This window comes from Rasamsonia emersonii (assembly GCF_000968595.1).
Source record: "Rasamsonia emersonii CBS 393.64 chromosome Unknown ctg1118621760097, whole genome shotgun sequence".
NCBI classification, from domain to species: Eukaryota; Fungi; Ascomycota; class Eurotiomycetes; order Eurotiales; family Trichocomaceae; genus Rasamsonia; species Rasamsonia emersonii.
Window position 1 is genome coordinate 75182 of NW_013563190.1, and position 18028 is coordinate 93209.

The following is an 18028-nucleotide window of genomic DNA, read 5'->3' on the forward strand; positions in this document are numbered from 1 at the left end:
CGGGGTTGAACAACCTATTTTTTAAACAAGAGCTGGGCCTGCTTATAACCCATCGATGGCTGCTGCTGGACCTTCTCCGGGGCCTGACTCTGCTGCTTAGCGATGAGGTTGCTCAGCTCGTCCAGACGAGCCTTCAGGGACGTAGCAAGAGCTTTGTTGCCTGCAATACCATGGACCTGAAGCGCTAGCTTTATTCCGTTCCAAACGGGAACATTCACTTGCAACAGGTGGTCAATGTCAGCCCATTTCTGGGCCTCTCCGTCGAATGAACCAAACTGCCAGGTTGCCAACAGTCGCTCAGCGTAAGCGCGAACATGACCACCCTCATCGTTGCCCCCGAATTCATTAAGTGCACGAGCAGCGCTGAGTTCCAATAGAACGCCGATAATGAATGGCTGGCGTTTTGGATCCCGCTGGATGTCCTTGTTGCTGTGCTCAGGGGCTTCCATCAGCAACACAGCTTGTCGGGCGAGGCCGAGGGCCTTGCTGGTAGCTTCTCCACGGAAGTCTGCCATTTGTGCCTTTTCGTGAAGCTCGAAGAAGAATCTTTTTGCCAGGTCAGCTTCGTTGAAAAAAATTCCCGTCCGCTCGGACTGCTTCGCGCATTCGAGGATTATTCCGAGAGCGTTCGCGTCTCCTGCCTTTCGCACCAGCCACTCCAAGCGACTCGGCTTAAGATACCGCCGCGACATTCGCAGTGCACTCAGGAATGGTATAATGTTTTGCCAGTCCTTGGTTGTTTTCATCAACTTCACGATCGGCACAATTTCCTCCTTCCTAGGCCGCGTTTGCGGGTCCATGGGTCGAAGCTGAAATTTTTCATCTTCTCCAATCGTAACCGTCACAGGCTCTTCTTCAAGTTTGTCCGCATATTTCTGTCGAAACATCAATCTCCTCTGCTGCTGTCCAAGACCGAAAGGAATGAAAAGCTCTTCGCGGAACCGATTCAGCATCTGATCCAGTTCCGGAGAGGACGTAGGGGAGAACTTGGGAATGGCTGCGGTGAGACCATGAATTAGCAATGACAATTTAAGTAGATTAAAGACATATATTCTCTTTTTCTATCTCACCATCGTGGGCGTAATTCCGAGTCTGAGTGAATGAAGTCAACGGCTGGCGGAAACAGCTTTGGCAGCGAAAGAGCCTTCCAACGGCGTTTTGCGCCATTGTGGATAGCAAAACTACCCAGAGGTTCGCTTAGATCCTCCACCAAAATAGACAAGATGGATGGAGGGCAGAAGGCAAATGCCGGAGTCGATTGTTGCTGATAGAAAAGTTCCTCGTGGTTGCGATTGAAGCATTATCGAGGGTAGCCCGAGCGGGCAACTCAGGCTTGGCGGAAATTCTGCCGCCGCTCGGGCCGTCTTGACTCTACTCCGTACTCGTTACTATCAGGACTTTGCGCTGTCAATCATCGACCGGGAACGACGTTTCTTCCCGCCATTTGTCCAGAGACATGGCTTCGCCATTACCGGTGATGCGGCCACTGGGCTGGCTGAGATCAATGACTCGAGCAGCGGTGCAGCCGCAGCTGGGTCGGCGATCTATTACGACCGTGTACTCCCCGAAGCCAGAGCCAAAGCCTCTCCCTCAAGGCCTACCACCCCAATTCTATTCACAGCTGCCGGAGAGATTGAGGCCTGACAGAGGTAATTTCTGCATGTTCTGCGTAGCTATTGTCCCGAGGCTACCAACCACTCCTGTCCTGTGATCACTCGCGTGATGCCTTCCGAAGTCGATGCTAATCCGGCCTTGTACAGAAAAAAAGAAGTTAAAGATCTACCCGCCACCACCATCAGCTGCCAAAATTTGCAAAGATCCGGTTGCTGCCGTTGAGCAGTCGCAGATGGCTGTCCTAGACCCGACTGGTGAGCGCAAAGCTCTCTTCGACTACCGACGGAATCCTCGAAGTGTGAAGCCTGGCGATATCCTCCGGGTAACCTTCAAGAGCGGCGATCCCTTTTCTGGCGTCTGTTTAAGCATTCGATTGCGAGGCATCGACACAGCGTTCCTGCTGCGAAACCACTTGACCAGGGTCGGAGTGGAGATGTGGATCAAGGTCTTCAGTCCAAATGTTGAGAGCGTGGAAATCGTGCAGCGAACAGAGAAGAGGAAGAGGAGAGCTCGACTTTACTACATGCGGTTCGTACCTTTTCTTGTCTTGGAGATGCGCAGTCTACTAATCAGTGGTGTGCAAACCAGGCAACCTAAGCACGATATTGGCAGTGTTGATAATATTGTGCGGAATTATTTGAAACAGAAATCCGCCTTGACTGGCCAATCTGAATCTCAAAACGGCAACAACAATAACAATAACAACAACGGCGACAACGGTTCACAGTCATGAACCTAATCTATTCGATTCCGAATTTGGCATTGTAAAATTATTAAGGAGTCTTTGGGACATGTGTGGTACAATTTCTTCTTATTATTATGACCAAAATTCCGGGTCGACAAGAGTGGGCTGTCAAATACTTCCCTGTGTTACTAGCATTTTTCCTCTTATATTTCCATGGCTCCATACACTAGAGAGAAGAATCCCTTCATCTTTTCAATATAGGGTTGGGCCTACATCAATGGAAAGTCACATCCGTGTATCAATAGCAAGATCGATACATTTACAAAGCACTCCATCGAGCTGAAAACGAGATTCACTAGCCAACGGGCGTCACTTGTTATTGCGAGAAGGTTATGTTCCTGGGCAGCCACTGCCAACTTGACGCCGACAACGGAATGAACTACGATTAACTTTTCCAGACTGCAGACCGCAAGTCTTCCTCGCCTATGAGACGCAGATTTACTGAATTTTCAGAAAGATAAACTGGTCTCACGGTAGAAGGCTTCTATCTTTTTGGTCTGACTTGGAAAATCCATGAACTTCTCCAGCCGCAAATGTGATTGGAGGACCGAGATCGGGGGTAACAACCTCACCGTGATGTCAGGGCAGTTGAGCGCTCAGTGATGTCAGGGCAGTTGAGCGCTCAACGTTCCCTGCAACGCCAACAAGACGAAGGAAGAGGTAGCATGTCATTGCACGACTCATTCGGTCTTTCTGGCCGGACAGTTGGGGACATTTTCATAAATAGATGTGGTGTCCCTCGCCAGTGGCGACCCTGTGTTTTGGCCCTGGAATCGATCGGAAATCAAGTTCTCTAGCCTGGATCTGCCCATCTGAGTATATACTAGAAAATAGCTTCAAGGAGCTGTTATATTCCTACGTACGTATATTAACTGGTACGAATTGCCGCGTTGTCAGACACTACGTTGTTGTGCAAAATGGCAACGTCTCGAGCGGCTAATCTTGTGGAGAAGGCCATGAGTCACGAGAAAGCCGCAATCACCACCGGTATCACCAATTACTCTGCCGATGACTATGGAGACCCTGATCACAAGATGAAAGCTCTCATGTGGCAGGGGAAGGGTTGTGTGAAAGTGGGCAAGTTATTCCAGGCCTTCATGATTAGCATACCTTTATCAGGATGCCAGGAGCTACATCTTGCTAATGTATCTCTGACTTCGCTATCGTACAGTTGAGACAGTGAAACCAAAGATCATCGATGATGCAGATATCATTCTGAAAGTGACTGGCAGCACGGTTTGTGGCAGCGATTTGCACCTGCTCCATGGTATGTTTCGCTTAGTTTGGATGTTTCCTGCGCATAATTGCCGCTCTGCTCTTAGAATGCATGTTGACATAACATTGGACGCCTGTTCGTAGGCACTATTCCGGAACTCCAAAAGGGTGATATCCTGGGCCACGAGTTTTGTGGCATTGTCGAGAGCGTGGGACCCGGCATCAAGAAGATCAAGGTTGGCGACCGTGTCGTCGTATCCTTCCAGATCGCATGCGGCGAATGCTACTACTGCAAGCAGAAGCTCTCGTCTGTGTGTGAGCGGACAAATGCGAACCAGCTTTCCAATTCGATGTATGGGCGTCGGACGGCTGGTATGGTCCCCGTTTCTCTTGTGATGACTCCCTCGGCCATCATGCCGATAAGAAATACGGTATTCTGAATGCTATTGTAGGTATTTACGGATATTCTCACATCACGGGAGGCTTCGCTGGCGGGCAGGCCGAATTCGTCCGCGTTCCTTACGGCGATGTGAACTGCCTCAAGCTGCCCGATAATGTTCCTGATGAGAAAGGACTCTACCTGTCTGACGTGCTGTGTACTTCGTGGAACGCAGTTACTGATACAGGCGTCACGCAGGGCGATACGGTGGCCATCTGGGGTGCAGGTCCAGTTGGGCAGATGGCAGCAGAATTCAGCTTCATCAATGGTGCCAGCAGGGTGATATTGATAGACGGCGGGTTGGGAGCATGGCGGCTTGACTTTGTCAAGAAGTACGCACCCAAACTCGAGACCATTGACTTCACGAAGCTGCCCAAGGGTGAGACGGTCCGCACGACGTTGAAGAAAATGTGTGACAACCGCGGGCCTGATGTTGCGATCGAATGCGCCGCTGGCGAATATACACAAGGATGGGCCCATTACTTTGAAACCATGCTGGGTATGGAGACAGATACGTCCGAGCTTGTCAACGAGATGATTACTTCTGTCCGGGCATATGGACGTTGCGGTATCACTGGTGTATATGCTGGCTTCGTATGTAGTGCTTCTCCCCATCGAATTGGGGAAGTGTGCCAATTTGGCTGATATCAGTTGAACTTTTAGTGCAATCACTTCAACATTGGTTCCCTCATGCAGACAGGAATCCGCCTGATCGGTAACGGGCAGGCACCCATACACAAGTACTGGGAGTATCTCTTGCAGCTCGTCCAAGAGGAGAAGATCCGTCCTCTAGACATGGTGACCCACCGCTTCAAGCTTGACGACCTGGAGAAGGTGTACTCCCTGTTCAATAAGCGAGAGCCTGGCCTGCAGAAGGTTTTCATCCAGACGAAATTCTCCGCACCCCCTTCAGCAGGCACCCCAGCCTTAACGGAGCTGTGAGCTTCTACCCCCTTTTCCAAGTTAATATACATATGTTTGATGAGTGCTATGACGTATTATAATGCATTTGGCAGTTGACGTGGTTCTTTCTACAGTGGAAGTGAACGAGAACGATGCCAGGTCAGTTGAACGGACAATTCCGGTTTGATTGAGGAACCTAGAAGAACAATGTCTGAGACCATGAATATACAGCGACCGAATCATTGGTTCTAATTATGTAAAATTTACTGCTAGTGCAGATGGCCAAATTGACAATACGTTTCTGGAAGAACAAACTCTTTTTTTTTCTGGCGGTAAATGTCCCTCCTATATACCGTAGAGAGAAAGTTCCTGCGCTGGTCAGGAATGTGCCTTCCCTTTTCTGAGATATAATTTGTAAATTCTGACCGTAACGCCATTAATGCAGGGTGAGCGTTCTGGCCCTTAGGCCACTCTTGTGGTTCCAATGCATTTGAGACGCGGACAGGGCGGATAGAATAGAATATAATCCCAAGTCCCCGCACCTGATAATCTCAATTACGCAACGTGTTGGAAAATCCCATCCTTCGGAAAAGGGCCGCATACACGACTGACGAATGATAAGCTGCTTCAAGCCCGGCATCCACTTTATGAGCTCGAGCTCATGAGGGTTGTTCAGCCGCGAACGCTAAACTTAAAAACTAGCAAGCTTGCTATCAACGAGAGTAATAGCTCCGATATTTAAGCAATTGAGCATACGGAATAGTCCCGTCATCATCGCTCGCGAATGAGGTGATCCGCAGAGGAAAAATTGTATGCTATCACGCCGATTTGCCCATTTCTGGACGTCCGAATCGGAAGGGATATGGAGTTTCGAGGCAAAGGAGGGTGGGACAACGGATTCATGGTGCCAATGACTCAAAACGATGGTAGTTCTGGTTTAGCGAAATTCCAACGGTTGGAATTGCCCGTTGCTAGAGCTCTTTTGGAGGGGGAATGGCGTTGATCAGCGAGCCGGGTCGTCCTTTCACTGTGGGCAACCGCTCCAGCTGCTTTGCTAGCGTGCAGCAGCGAGCGCAAGAGTGGGGAAACGGCGATTTTAGCGCGATCAGATAAGACAAGAACGCTGCCGGATCGTACGATCCCAGTCACGTGGGAGCGACATCGGTCCGGAAGTCGGGGCTTTTGGTGGATATCACGTGGATTGCGCACAGAGATAATCTAATCTGATCCTGCCTCTTCCCCTCCGGATCTCCTCCCTCTTCTCTCTTCTCTCTCTCGACCTCGTCGTCCTTCTTACCCCGTCGAAGGCTCTCCTCTCCTTTCTCTGTCATCTAGGGTCTCCCACAAGGGAGCCCACGCGTTCAATTGCCCGCGTGCGAGAGGTGCCGTTCGTCTTCTGCCTTCGACGCATCTGGTTGGACGTCTTCCGTGCGCCCGGTCGATACGGTACGTCAGTAAGCTGTGGCCTTGCAGCGTCGGCGCCCAGTTTTTCCCGAGACCAATTCCGGCAACCAGCGCCGACAGGCATCAAGCAACCTCTCTCAAAACTCTGCTTTTTCTTTTTAACGAGCGCAGTTTCGAACAGCCATGACGTCGGTGTCGACACCGTCGTCGGCTGGCTCACCTCCTGTCATTGCACCAGCGCTGGCCCCAGCACCGCAAGTGAAGCCTGCAGCGTCCCCGAGCCCCGGGGTTACAGGTTCGGTGACTACCAAGGAATGGGTGATCCCACCACGACCCAAGCCTGGACGGAAGCCCGCCACGGACACACCACCCACCAAGCGCAAGGCTCAGAATCGCGCAGCGCAGCGAGCGTTTCGTGAGAGGCGTGCCGCCCGCGTGGGTGAGCTCGAGGAACAAATCAAGAAGATTGAGCTAGAGCATGAGGCTCAGTCAACAAAGTTCAAGGAGCAGATTGCGGATCTGAACCGAGAGCTAGAGCAATGCCAGCGGGAGATTTCATGGTGGAAGACCCGATGCCACTCGCTCGAGCAAGAAGTCAGTCTCGAACGAACTGCGAAGGAGAATCTCCAGAGGCAGTCCCGGTTATCTACAGATACCTCTCAGCAGGATACGGTTCCGATTTCGATCCGCAGGTCGACCAATGACAATCAGCATGGTGAACGCCAGACAAGCCGCAGTGTTTCTATCATCTCTTCCACTGAGGCCAGGGAAGGGCGACAAGAGATAGTTCCATCAGGCTGCGGCAGCTGCTCGAATACACGTTGCCAGTGCCTTGAGGACGCCTTCCAGATTTCGAATCTGGTCGACAACAATGACAATTCCTCTCCTAAGCGCCCTCACTCCCCTGGCAAGGATGATAGTTCCAAACTCCATCATGCTGAGCCGCAGGTCAAGCCTGAACCGGAACAGATGGAAATCGATTTCACAGCCCGCTTTGCAGCTCCGCGAAACCAGACAGCAAGTGAGTCCCGTGCGGCTTCCACGCCTCCTGCTGATCGCTGCGGGTTCTGCGAAGACGGCACTGCCTGCATTTGCGCGGAGATGGCAGACCAAGCGGAACAACAAGACTCGTTCGAGAACAACCGACTGGCTCCCATTCAGAATCTGTCTCAATTTACCCCACCACCCTCAGATGGCGACGTTTGCTCCGATCTGACGCTGCCCTCCATCAGCCAAGCGACAAATCCTTGCGCCAACGGTCCCGGAACCTGTGCCCAATGCCTGGCCGATCCACGAAGCACCCTCTTTTGCAAGAGCCTGGCTGCGGCGCGCGCTGCCCATGGGTCGTCTGGCGGCTGCTGTGGAGGTAAGGGTACTGATGGAGGCTGCTGTCAATCACGGTCGTCGACCCGCAACTCGACGTCTAATGGCAAACCGCCCCTGACTCTCACGTGTGCTGATGCATACACGACATTGTCACGGCACCCGAACTTTTCTCGGGCTAGTGACGAGCTGGCCACTTGGTTGCCAAAACTGCATACCTTACCTAAACCACGTGATGTCTCTCTAAAGGACAATATTGGCAACAGACCGGCCATGGAAGTTGAGGCAGCTAGCGTCATGGGAGTCTTGCGATACTTCGATAGGCGATTCGCTGACAAGTGAATTCCTGGAATGGAATTGCCAAAGTTCAGTTGATTCTGCTTCAGCAACGCTTTTGCGGGTTGACAAAGAACTCCATGAGATATCGATGCACCTTCGTCCTGAGATGACCCGACTTCGCGTGTGGGGATGATCATGAAGATGAAGCCATATCTGTCACATGCAAGAAGGGAGGCTTGTCGACAGTCTAATCCATCAATACTTGCCTTACGCATGGAGATGTCGGCGATTTGAGCTAGTCATCCAGTGTTCGGTTTACACATCAAAAAAAAAAAGTTATCACGAGGGTTGAAGGCGCTTTGCGTGGTATGAAATTCAAGAAGGGGACATTCTACTCTCGAAAACCCGGGGATATTAATTAATGATATGTGAAACGACACGGATGGTCTGGCGGGTTTTTTTTATTTCGCTAAATGGGGTCGGGTCTGGTTCTGGTTCTGCTGGTTTATGGAATAAAACTGAATTAAAAAGGCCTACGTGTATGATGTATCTCTGACTTGTTGATGCTGATGCCGATACACCGTGAATTTTTTTTCCCCCCAATACTCTCCTCCCCTCGTCTTGTTAGATTAGGATATTGAATCAACGGGTGTATTTTCCAACTTCGAAAAGCATTGTCCCATTGTTTACCTACGAAAGGCCTGACGCCATTTGCATGCAAATTAACGAGAATACTCTGGTTAATAGAAGCTCTGGAGGGTATACCAGGAGAAAATAAAGCTGGAGCTTCCCGACAAATGTGTTGGAGATGATGTAACCCGCGAATGAAACCCTTTCTTTTCATTGAAAGAAATGAATGGGCGATTAACAACGGGCCGCTCTCCTTCTCAGGGCCTTTGAGCCGCCTCTGCGGTCGCGACAGAAAGCCGAAACCAGTGAGGCGGTGCTAGACACGATCTTATCACGCCAGCCAGATCCGAATGGATAGCTGGTTAAGTTAAGGTCGTGGTGTGAGGCCCGTGATGAGAAGAAGGAAAGGGAGCGAGCGAGCCGAAAAAATAATGACTTGTTTGGCGAGAGCACGCAAAGGAACAAGATTATTCCGGGCCGGTAATTGACTGTAATTGCAAAGACATGATTGGCCAAAACAGGGCCAGTCCCGTGACTTGCGGGCGGCTATGCGGGTGCTCTCAATCCGAGGTTCCCCGTGATGCCGAACAAGCGTGAAGAATGTCCGATTCCTGTTACTTCGACTAGATCACGACATCGACGTTGCCGCAGACCTTTCTTTCGCTGTGCCACGACGGATCGAGGTCTCCATCATGATTTCCCAGAAGGTTGCGCAGCAGTCGCTGCGGCGGTGTATGTTTGCTGTCCATTGATGCTCCTGTGGTATGAACTGCGCTGACTGGCAATGCAGTGGCCGTCCAACCGTCCTCGGCGCTGACCTCGTCCGTGACTAAGTTTGCCTCCCCTGCTGCCATTGCGACTGGACGATACATGCAGATGAGGTTGGTCTTCTTTCTTGAATACCTTTTTCTGCCCATTGTGTTGTCTCGCCTGGTTCTGGCGTGTAATCGACGTCATCCGCGCGATTCTACCCTATCTCCCAAACCCACCTTGCCTGCTCGAAAACAGCATATCTAATCCAATATAGGCCAACTTCTTCGACCACGAACACCACCGACCCGACCAAGATCCTTGCCCAGCAGCGTCTCAACCGCCCGGTTTCCCCGCACCTGTCTATTTACCGCCCCCAGATTACCTGGTACCTTAGTGCTCTGCACCGCATTACGGGTACTCTTGCGTCAGCTGGGTTGTACGCCTTCGCGACTGCTTACGTCGCGGCGCCTTTGTTCGGCTGGCACCTTGAATCCGCCTCAATTGCTGCCGCTTTTGGTGCCCTGCCCATTGCTGCCAAGTTCCTTGTCAAGCTTGGTCTTGCGCTTCCTGTCACCTTCCACAGCTTCAACGGCGTGCGGCACTTGATCTGGGATCTGGGTCGCCAGTTTACCAACAAGCAGGTCATTAGGACTGGTTGGACTGTGGTGGGGCTCAGCGTGTCCACCGCTCTTCTGTTTGCGTTGTTGTAAAGTGTCTTTCACTGATCTATTATTTTCTTTCCGGTTCTGTCGTCTAAAGTTACTGTAAGAGCTCCAAGTCCTAGGAATATCAAAACAGGATTGGCGATTAATTTATTCTTCCTATTTCCATACTACTTTGATTTATATGTGCTTAGGTGGATATTGTGATTAGATAGTCTAGGGGCGAACAGAATTGGAATATCCTTTTCTGGAGAAGAGACAAATACAGGCAGAAGAAAATGAAAAGAGAAGGAAATAAATCTCTAATATTATTAACTTTGAAGGATCCATGATTGATAGCTAACAAAGTTTCTTCTAGTCCCCGATTACAGACCTTCTAACCCGACGTCATCCAAGTCCCAGGGCCGATACAAAAGAAAAAGAGAGCGAAAAGACAAAATCAATTAATCTAATAGTATGCCGTGCAGAATATTAATCGCTTTTTGTGTCCCACCCGCCATCTATGACGTCCCTTCCTGATTAACGCCCAAGCCGTTCTGAAGATGAAGGGAAGTGGGACACAGAAGAGAAGGTGCGAGAAGGGAAGAAAAGAGACGAGAAGAGAAGAGGTTGAGTTTCGAGTATTCGAGGATTTAATGTGACACGACTTTCACAGATGGTGCAAACGTTCAAATCGAGGTAGCCACCAGTTCTTAATCTGAGATGCTGTCAGTACGCAAAGATGGACTCCCTCTGAAGGGCGTGGTGGTTGATATTGGAAACTGCGTTATGGAAAAGGACGGAGGTGCAGTGTAAAAGGGCTGGCTTTGTTCTTACCTTCACAATACCACATGGCCATTCGCAATTACTCTCATGCTTGCTAGACAGAAGGACGGCTAGCAGGGCTCGGAGGAGGATTTGGTGGAAAAGGCTGGGGCGATGGCGGATCGTTTACAGAGTGAGGCATCAGCCCACATGCTCCGGACATGAAATCGGTGTCAGGGAGAGAAACTGCATTGTGTCGATGCCTCTTTGCAATCATGAAAACGTGATGATCCACCGAGGTCAATCCAGCAACAATTTGAGGCAGCATCTTCGTTGAGTTAATCGAATGGATTTCTTTTGTCGATATTGACTCTATTGCGTCGAAAGAGTCAGGAAGGGGCCTTCTTGTGCTATTTCCTTGCAGGTCGGAAGTCGAGAATGGCTTGACACAGATTATAACAAGACTGGTTTGCGCTTTAAGCTTGAAGAAAGTTCTAATGATTCTGATGCATGACCAACAACCTGAAATCTTATATAGTTTCTACTCCGCCTGAGCTGTCCCTCTGCAGAGATACACCGCCATCTCACTGGGTTTCGCATCAAACGGAAAGCAGCGGCATGCTCGCCTCGTTTTCGGGAGAAGATACGCGAATTGTACGGGGAAACGCGACTGTTAATCGAAAAGATATAGCGGAAACGGGCACCTTACGGTCGTCTGGGCGGCCTGCAAGGGCCCGACCGAGGGCAGCCGGCTGGTCTGTTCGTGTTAAAGCCGACGTTTGTGACCCGTTCCGATGCCTTCCTGCATGGTTCTATTCAATAGGCACTCGGATACTGAGGTGCTCCCGATAGAGAATAAGCCCATAGAAGTTGCCCGTTATTGAGCCACGTCACTTTTCTGTATGTGGCCTCCGCGGCAATCCGGGGAAACCTGAGGATGCAGGAACGGTTCCTCACAGCGGCACCTTTCTGCCAATGGAAGAAGAGCAGCAAGCATGCCTCACTTGTAGGCCCGGGGATCCTTTAAGTGAATCGCCGTCAGTCGCGACCTTGGTCAAAATTGGGCCGTAGCTCTTCTGCAGATATCCAATGGGCCCCCGGGTATAAGTGACACCCGTCGGATCCAGAGCCGAGATCTCCTCAACCACGGGATGCAGTTGTCACCCATGTGCTCCAGTAGATGGGCTTGGGCCTTCATTAGCACGTGTTTCGAGGAAGCTGTTTCGTTCTGGGGGAGTCAGCCCGATTTTGGGTGAAACAAGACGGAACAATGACAGGAGACGGCGAAGCAACGTCACATGCGGGAGACGGAGAGAGAGCGTAAGGCCGAATTAACATGGAAATCAACGCTGTTTAGCCAAAGAATTTTCGAGAAAGTTGGATTTTAGGGGTCCAAACGAAACGAGCATCCGATACCCAGCTATACGGGAGTGAGAATTCTGATCTTGACTGGGGAGTTCCCTGAACTAAACGAAAAAATCAACGACTGAAATACCGACAAACCCATGTGTCAACAACAGGCAAGAACCAGGAAAATTAAACGTGCATTATCCTATTCTGTCATTGCAGGCATTCTACAATTGCATGAGTCAAAGAGTACCTTGGTGGCATTCAGTATGACGAGGACTTACGACGAGACGCTTCTGTCTTGGCAGGTCGAAGATCTTCTATCAAAGTCTGACAGGGAAATCATTTCCAGCCGCGGTAAAGTATTTACACTGCCGACTATACGTCAGAATCTTGAGTAACCAGATCATACCTGTGCGTTCTAGATTCCCCATGGAGAGAAAGCATGGAAGTATCCTTCACCCCCATGCAGGTTATGAATGGTACAGTGTGACCATAGGGGATGCATTGATACTCCACAGTACTGCTTCTTTGGAACTCTTGAAGAACGTGCCTACCCACAGTACAATGAAGCGCAATGTGCTTGTGTTACCTCTGAACACCCATGTCGTTGCATGGTTCGGGTGAACGGCTACAACGTCTTGTACCATGTGCATGTGTAAACCACATTTGTTGGGATGAAAGCTAACTGCTTTCCTTACATATGGCATATGCTCTGTCCCAACAAATGCCACTTTGTTTCTTGATTAGTAGTTGTCCAGAGTATCCCTTGAGACGGGATGTAGGAAATATCGCCTACCATGTCTTGCCGCGGGAGCATATGACGTGCACAAAGAAAACTGCACATGTATTTCAAGTATTAGTTCAAATAAGGTTGTGAAATTCATAGAGCATGTGGCAGAGAGTCATATATACATTCAAGCTTGAAATTGTTTACTGCAAGCATGTGTCTTGATAGAATTGGTATGGAAACACCAGCTGCGTGTCGTTAGCCAAACTGAGACGTTAGACGTCCTGGTGAGTGATAATGACCACTAGAGGCATTAATTCTCAATAACAGCCTCATTTTAATATCAAATATCGCAGCGAGTCTTATTCATCCTCTATTCGGGACAATGGAAGGAGTCCGTGTTCCTGACAGGCGGCGGACGATCCATCGCCAGTCCAGCCCAAAAAGGTTTAGCGTGACACCTGATCCAATCCTCAACATCGGACAGACTCGACGCCGAAGTGCAGGCAAATTGACCTTCTCTGCGAAATTTCGCGATTTTCACCCTCACGCCATCCCCATAATGGCTTCGAAACTGCCTGCTCGCTCATTCAGAGCTGTTTCGTCCTCGGTGCGCCCTCGTTCGACATGTCTTAGAGCCTCCAATTTATCGACCGCCGTATCCCAGAGACGCGTACTGTCGACGGAGTCATCGCTGGAGAGCACTCAGGCTAATGAGACAGCGAAACCCCGCTGGTCGTACACTCCTCCAGGCGCCAAAGCGCCATTCAGGTTACGATACAATCCCAATCGCCCCGAGTTCCCCGTGAACGAGGATCCTGCGGTTCTCGACCAGTTCTACATTCGGTTCCTTGGAAATGGGGGGGACAAGCTTCTTTCCGAAGAGATCAAATGGCTCGCTGTTACGCACAAGAGTTTTGATCAGGGACGGAGAGGATTCAATGACCGTCTAGCATTTCTGGGTATGTTTGGAAGAGAAAAAGAGAATTCTTTTTTCCCCTACCACTCGCGGCACCTGCTAATGACATATTCACGGAACAGGCAAGCGGATAGTCCAACTACAGGCTTCCCTGGCTCTGGTGCAAGATGCGGGCAATTTCGCAAGAAAGGTCCCGGAGGACCCTCATGGACGACAACCGTTCACACACCCTGCCCTGGACGGCTTAAACAATCTCTCCAGCAACACCAAGGGTTTCCTTACGAGCAAGATAAAACTCTCAGAGCTGGCCCAGAAGTACGACCTGCAGAAGGTCGTCAGATGGTGCCCAAGAATGGTAAATTCTTGCATTCCCCGTGAAGTCACTCTGTCTTGTGCTAACAAAGGCAATTCCAGCCTAACGACTTGCGCGCCTCGGGAATCGACGTCGTTCTCGCTCACACCATGTACGCGATCATTGGTGCTATTGCGCTTGAGAAGGGTGGTCTGGTTGCCAACAAGGTTGCGCAAGAACGGATACTGGCTCCCTTGGGCTTGAAGTCAACGATTTCTTGATCTGAAATTCATTGATGGTGGACCGAGCATTTCATGGCGTTTTTTCTGCTCTATTTTCTCCCCTTGTGCTGGATATTTTTTTTTGGTTCGCTGGGAAACTTCTCATCACCAACCTGTATATGTATTTTTACTCGGGTCGCATTGGCTGCTGATATACCATTGCGGGGATTTTTTGTAGATGTACAGTATGTGCTAGATCTCCTACAAAATGGTAACGGATAGAGTGATAAAAAAAGAATAAAAAGTAATGTACGATCCCTCTGACACCGCCTGTGTAATGGCAGATCAACAGAATACACAGCCAGCTCTTATGGAACCCACAATCCGACGGATTCTACTCTCCGCCCCTCATTATCGCAAGGGTCAGCAATGGAGTCGCCTGCACACTACCTGACAGAAAGCCAGAGTAGTGACAGGCAGGAAGGTTGTTGTCTTGCACTGTCTATAGGGGCGTGATAAGAAGAAAAGGAAAGGAGAAAAAAGGACAAAAGAAAGGACCGGAAATCAATTTGTAGCGAAATTTTGAAGGAGGACGGCGCTAGTCTCGATATGGCGGTCAGGCGGATCTCTCCAGGGCTGCTGCAACTGGATAGGCCGAACCGGCCATGTGGAGGAAGGGAACGCTGATTATTGATGCCCGCAGCGCTCGAGACCAGATAATAGCCAGTCCCGATATCAGACACCCAATATCTGACGGCCAGACCAGAAGGGTCCTTTTGTTTTCTGCGATCTCTGCTGTCGATACAGCGTCGAGTCTTTGTCGTGCAATGCCTCTGTAAAAACCGCGTGGACACCGCATAATAATGCCCACTTTGATCGCCCGACGCTGAGGCAAGCATCACGCACACCACACTCCCGCCATGGCGTCGGCCATCTTCTTCCTGGACTTGAAGGGCAAGGTATGTCGTCATGAGGATTTCTTAAAGAGAGATTTGAAGACGAAAAATTATTGTTCCTGATTTATGTTAAAGAAAAAAAAAAGATATCTTTCTTGTGATTCGTGGAACTGTGCTGACCCGTGTTCGGTGTTTCGCAGACCATTCTTTGCCGCAATTATCGCGGCGACATTCCCATGTCCGCTGTTGAGAAATTTCCTGTCCTCCTCAGCGAAGCCGAAGAAGAGAGTTCTGCGGTACCTCCTTGCTTTTCTCACGAGGGAATCAATGTACGTCCTGTGCCTGTTGTCGTTGCGACGCCAAACCCCACCGTTGCCTCCTTTTTCAGCTGTTGACGAGTACCTGTGTGGCAGTACCTCTACATTCGTCACAATAACCTTTACCTTCTTGCTCTAACGAAACGAAACACTAATGCGACCGAGATTCTACTCTTCCTCCACAAGATCGTGGAGGTCTTCACGGAGTACTTCAAAGAGCTGGAGGAGGAGAGTATCCGGGACAACTTTGTTGTCATCTATGAACTGCTGGACGAAATGATGGATTTCGGATACCCCCAGACCACCGAGAGCAAGATATTGCAAGAGTAAGGGCGAACCTGTCTTGCAAGCTAGCGGAGTTCTTGGGCTGACATTCCCGCCTCGCAGGTATATCACGCAAGAGTCGCACAAATTGGAAGTCCAGGCCCGACCGCCGATAGCTGTCACAAATGCTGTCTCGTGGCGAAGTGAAGGCATCCGGTATCGCAAGAACGAAGTGTTCTTGGACGTCATCGAGTCGTTGAATCTTCTCGTATCCTCGAATGGCAACGTCTTGCGTTCCGAGATCCTGGGCTCGATCAAGATGAAGTGCTACCTGAGTGGTATGCCAGAGCTTCGTCTCGGATTGAACGATAAGGTCATGTTTGAAACCACGGGCCGGGCCACTAGAGGTAAAGCCGTCGAGATGGAAGACGTCAAATTCCACCAATGTGTGCGACTCTCGAGGTTCGAAAATGATCGGACGATCAGCTTCATTCCACCCGACGGCGAATTCGAGCTCATGAGCTACCGCCTAAACACGCAGGTCAAACCCTTGATCTGGGTGGAGTGCTTGGTGGAATCGCACTCGGGTTCACGGATTGAGTACATGCTAAAGGTGAGCACTGCGATGCTATTGGTAAAGCAGTTTAGCGTAATTGGATCTATCTGACAAACCTGCTCGATATCCAGGCCAAAGCGCAGTTTAAGCGCCGAAGTACCGCCAACAATGTGGAGATCCTGGTTCCTGTACCGGAAGACGCGGATTCACCACGTTTCCGGACGAACATTGGATCGGTGCATTATGCGCCCGAGAAGTCGGCGATCATTTGGAAGATCAAGCAATTTGGTGGCGGCAAAGAATACTTGATGCGTGCCGAGCTTGGCCTGCCATCGGTCAAAGGCGACGACGAACATGGCGGCGGCATGACAGGAGGGTTTGGGGGCAGCATGGGTGGTGCGGGCCAAACAGCCAAGGGCAAGAGGCCCATCAATGTCAAGTTCGAAATCCCGTACTTCACCACGAGTGGCATCCAAGTCCGGTACTTGAAGATCATTGAGCCGAAGGTGAGTTCTGCAATTTCCTCCTTTGTCCTTATGCATGAACTATCATACCCCCCACCCATCGTGTCTGCATTGCATTGCATCTGGTCCGCGCTGGTTCGAAGCAGCCGAGGCGACAGATTGCCTTTCCTCTATGCCACGGGGCCCTTCGCCGACCATGACTGGTCTCGCACAGGGGTGCGAGAGCACCGGGTGAAGGAATTTCCCGTTCCCTCTTTTTTATCCCTTGACGTCCGACCCCTGTCGTGATGTGGCGACTGTGCAGGGATTTCTTCCCCCAATCGTCCTGCGAGACTCGGGATTGTCGAGCGCATTTCCCCCCCCTATCTTCCACCAGTCACGGTCATATATTGTTTTCTTGCGAATGATGCTAACTTTTAATCCTCCTTCTCCTACCAGTTGCAATACCCCTCCCTCCCGTGGGTTCGATACATTACCCAGTCCGGTGACATAGCGGTCCGGTTGCCAGATGTCCAGTATTAGTTGAATCCGTGATGTAATAATGCATTTTATCTCATTTTATCTCTTTTTCCCCCTCTTGCCTTGTGATCTGCTTTTTCCCCCTTTAGCCTCCGATACGAAAGTTTCTCTGTTAGCAAGCAAGCAACCAACTACCTACTTTCTGGCCACACATACGGCCAGTAGCACCGTGCAGGTCATGTCTTCTTCTTTTTTTCTGTTATTCTTCATTATTTGAGCGTTTATTATATTACATGCGTACATAGAGAGAAAGAGAGAAAGAGACGAAAAGAGAGATAAAGAGAAGAGAAAGAGGAAGAGAATTGTCATGCCGTACCGTACCAATCTAGCCAAGCCAAGTTTACGAGGACTCAAGCAAGAGAGCCTCATTTCATTTCGTTTCATTTCATTTTTTCTTCGGAAACATCGGGATAAATTCTATTCCCCGTCAGTCATAGGCTCAGTCAGGACTTGGAGGGTTAAAAAAAAGAGCCGAAGTGTATGCAAATGCCTTATGGTTGTATTGTACAGTAGCACGCACTGCATTCCTAGTAGTAGAACTTTGTGAGAGTGTGACTGTGTGTGAGAGAGTCATTTTATTCCTGTTTTCTCCCCTCCCCATGCATGATATGCATTTACCTATCATGGGATGGACATCCTGCCTAAGTAGGAAGGTAGGTAGGGATACGACTTGGAGGGTGCTCCTCTGGAAGAAATGCAGCAAGGGGTGAAAAAAAATAAAATAAAGTCCATGAGCTCATGTTACGTCATATATTTTCATTCAAATATGCAAGGAAAGAAAAGAACGAAACA

The 18028-nt window shown here is 50.0% G+C and overlaps 6 protein-coding genes across 6 annotated transcripts; 5 read left to right on the top strand and 1 right to left on the bottom strand.

Annotated features, from left to right (window-relative positions):
• Positions 1 to 14: 14 nt before the first annotated feature.
• T310_4166 (uncharacterized protein) lies at positions 15 to 1167 on the bottom strand (the record flags this gene model as incomplete). Its single annotated transcript, XM_013472978.1, has 2 exons — positions 15 to 997; positions 1071 to 1167. 2 exons carry the CDS (start codon positions 1165 to 1167, stop codon positions 15 to 17), a joined length of 1080 nt encoding a protein of 359 aa, XP_013328432.1.
• A 2109-nt stretch (positions 1168 to 3276) lies between these two features.
• On the top strand, positions 3277 to 4955 carry T310_4167 (S-(hydroxymethyl)glutathione dehydrogenase; the record flags this gene model as incomplete). Its single annotated transcript, XM_013472979.1, has 5 exons — positions 3277 to 3424; positions 3531 to 3626; positions 3719 to 3946; positions 4027 to 4607; positions 4710 to 4955. 5 exons carry the CDS (start codon positions 3277 to 3279, stop codon positions 4953 to 4955), a joined length of 1299 nt encoding a protein of 432 aa, XP_013328433.1.
• Positions 4956 to 6503: 1548 nt separating this feature from the next.
• T310_4168 (BZIP transcription factor (HapX)) lies at positions 6504 to 7985 on the top strand (the record flags this gene model as incomplete). The annotated part of the gene is made up of 1 exon (XM_013472980.1): positions 6504 to 7985. The coding sequence occupies one exon, from the start codon at positions 6504 to 6506 to the stop codon at positions 7983 to 7985; it is 1482 nt and encodes a 493-aa protein (XP_013328434.1).
• A 1259-nt stretch (positions 7986 to 9244) lies between these two features.
• T310_4169 (Succinate dehydrogenase (ubiquinone)) lies at positions 9245 to 10015 on the top strand (the record flags this gene model as incomplete). Its single annotated transcript, XM_013472981.1, has 3 exons — positions 9245 to 9284; positions 9343 to 9433; positions 9580 to 10015. The coding sequence occupies 3 exons, from the start codon at positions 9245 to 9247 to the stop codon at positions 10013 to 10015; spliced, it is 567 nt and encodes a 188-aa protein (XP_013328435.1).
• A 3335-nt stretch (positions 10016 to 13350) lies between these two features.
• T310_4170 (RNase III domain protein) lies at positions 13351 to 14280 on the top strand (the record flags this gene model as incomplete). Its single annotated transcript, XM_013472982.1, has 3 exons — positions 13351 to 13750; positions 13830 to 14062; positions 14122 to 14280. The coding sequence occupies 3 exons, from the start codon at positions 13351 to 13353 to the stop codon at positions 14278 to 14280; spliced, it is 792 nt and encodes a 263-aa protein (XP_013328436.1).
• Positions 14281 to 15140: 860 nt separating this feature from the next.
• Positions 15141 to 17005, top strand: T310_4171 (Adaptor complexes medium subunit family protein; the record flags this gene model as incomplete). The annotated part of the gene is made up of 5 exons (XM_013472983.1): positions 15141 to 15179; positions 15317 to 15445; positions 15530 to 15759; positions 15821 to 16310; positions 16385 to 17005. The coding sequence occupies 5 exons, from the start codon at positions 15141 to 15143 to the stop codon at positions 17003 to 17005; spliced, it is 1509 nt and encodes a 502-aa protein (XP_013328437.1).
• Positions 17006 to 18028: the final 1023 nt, after the last annotated feature.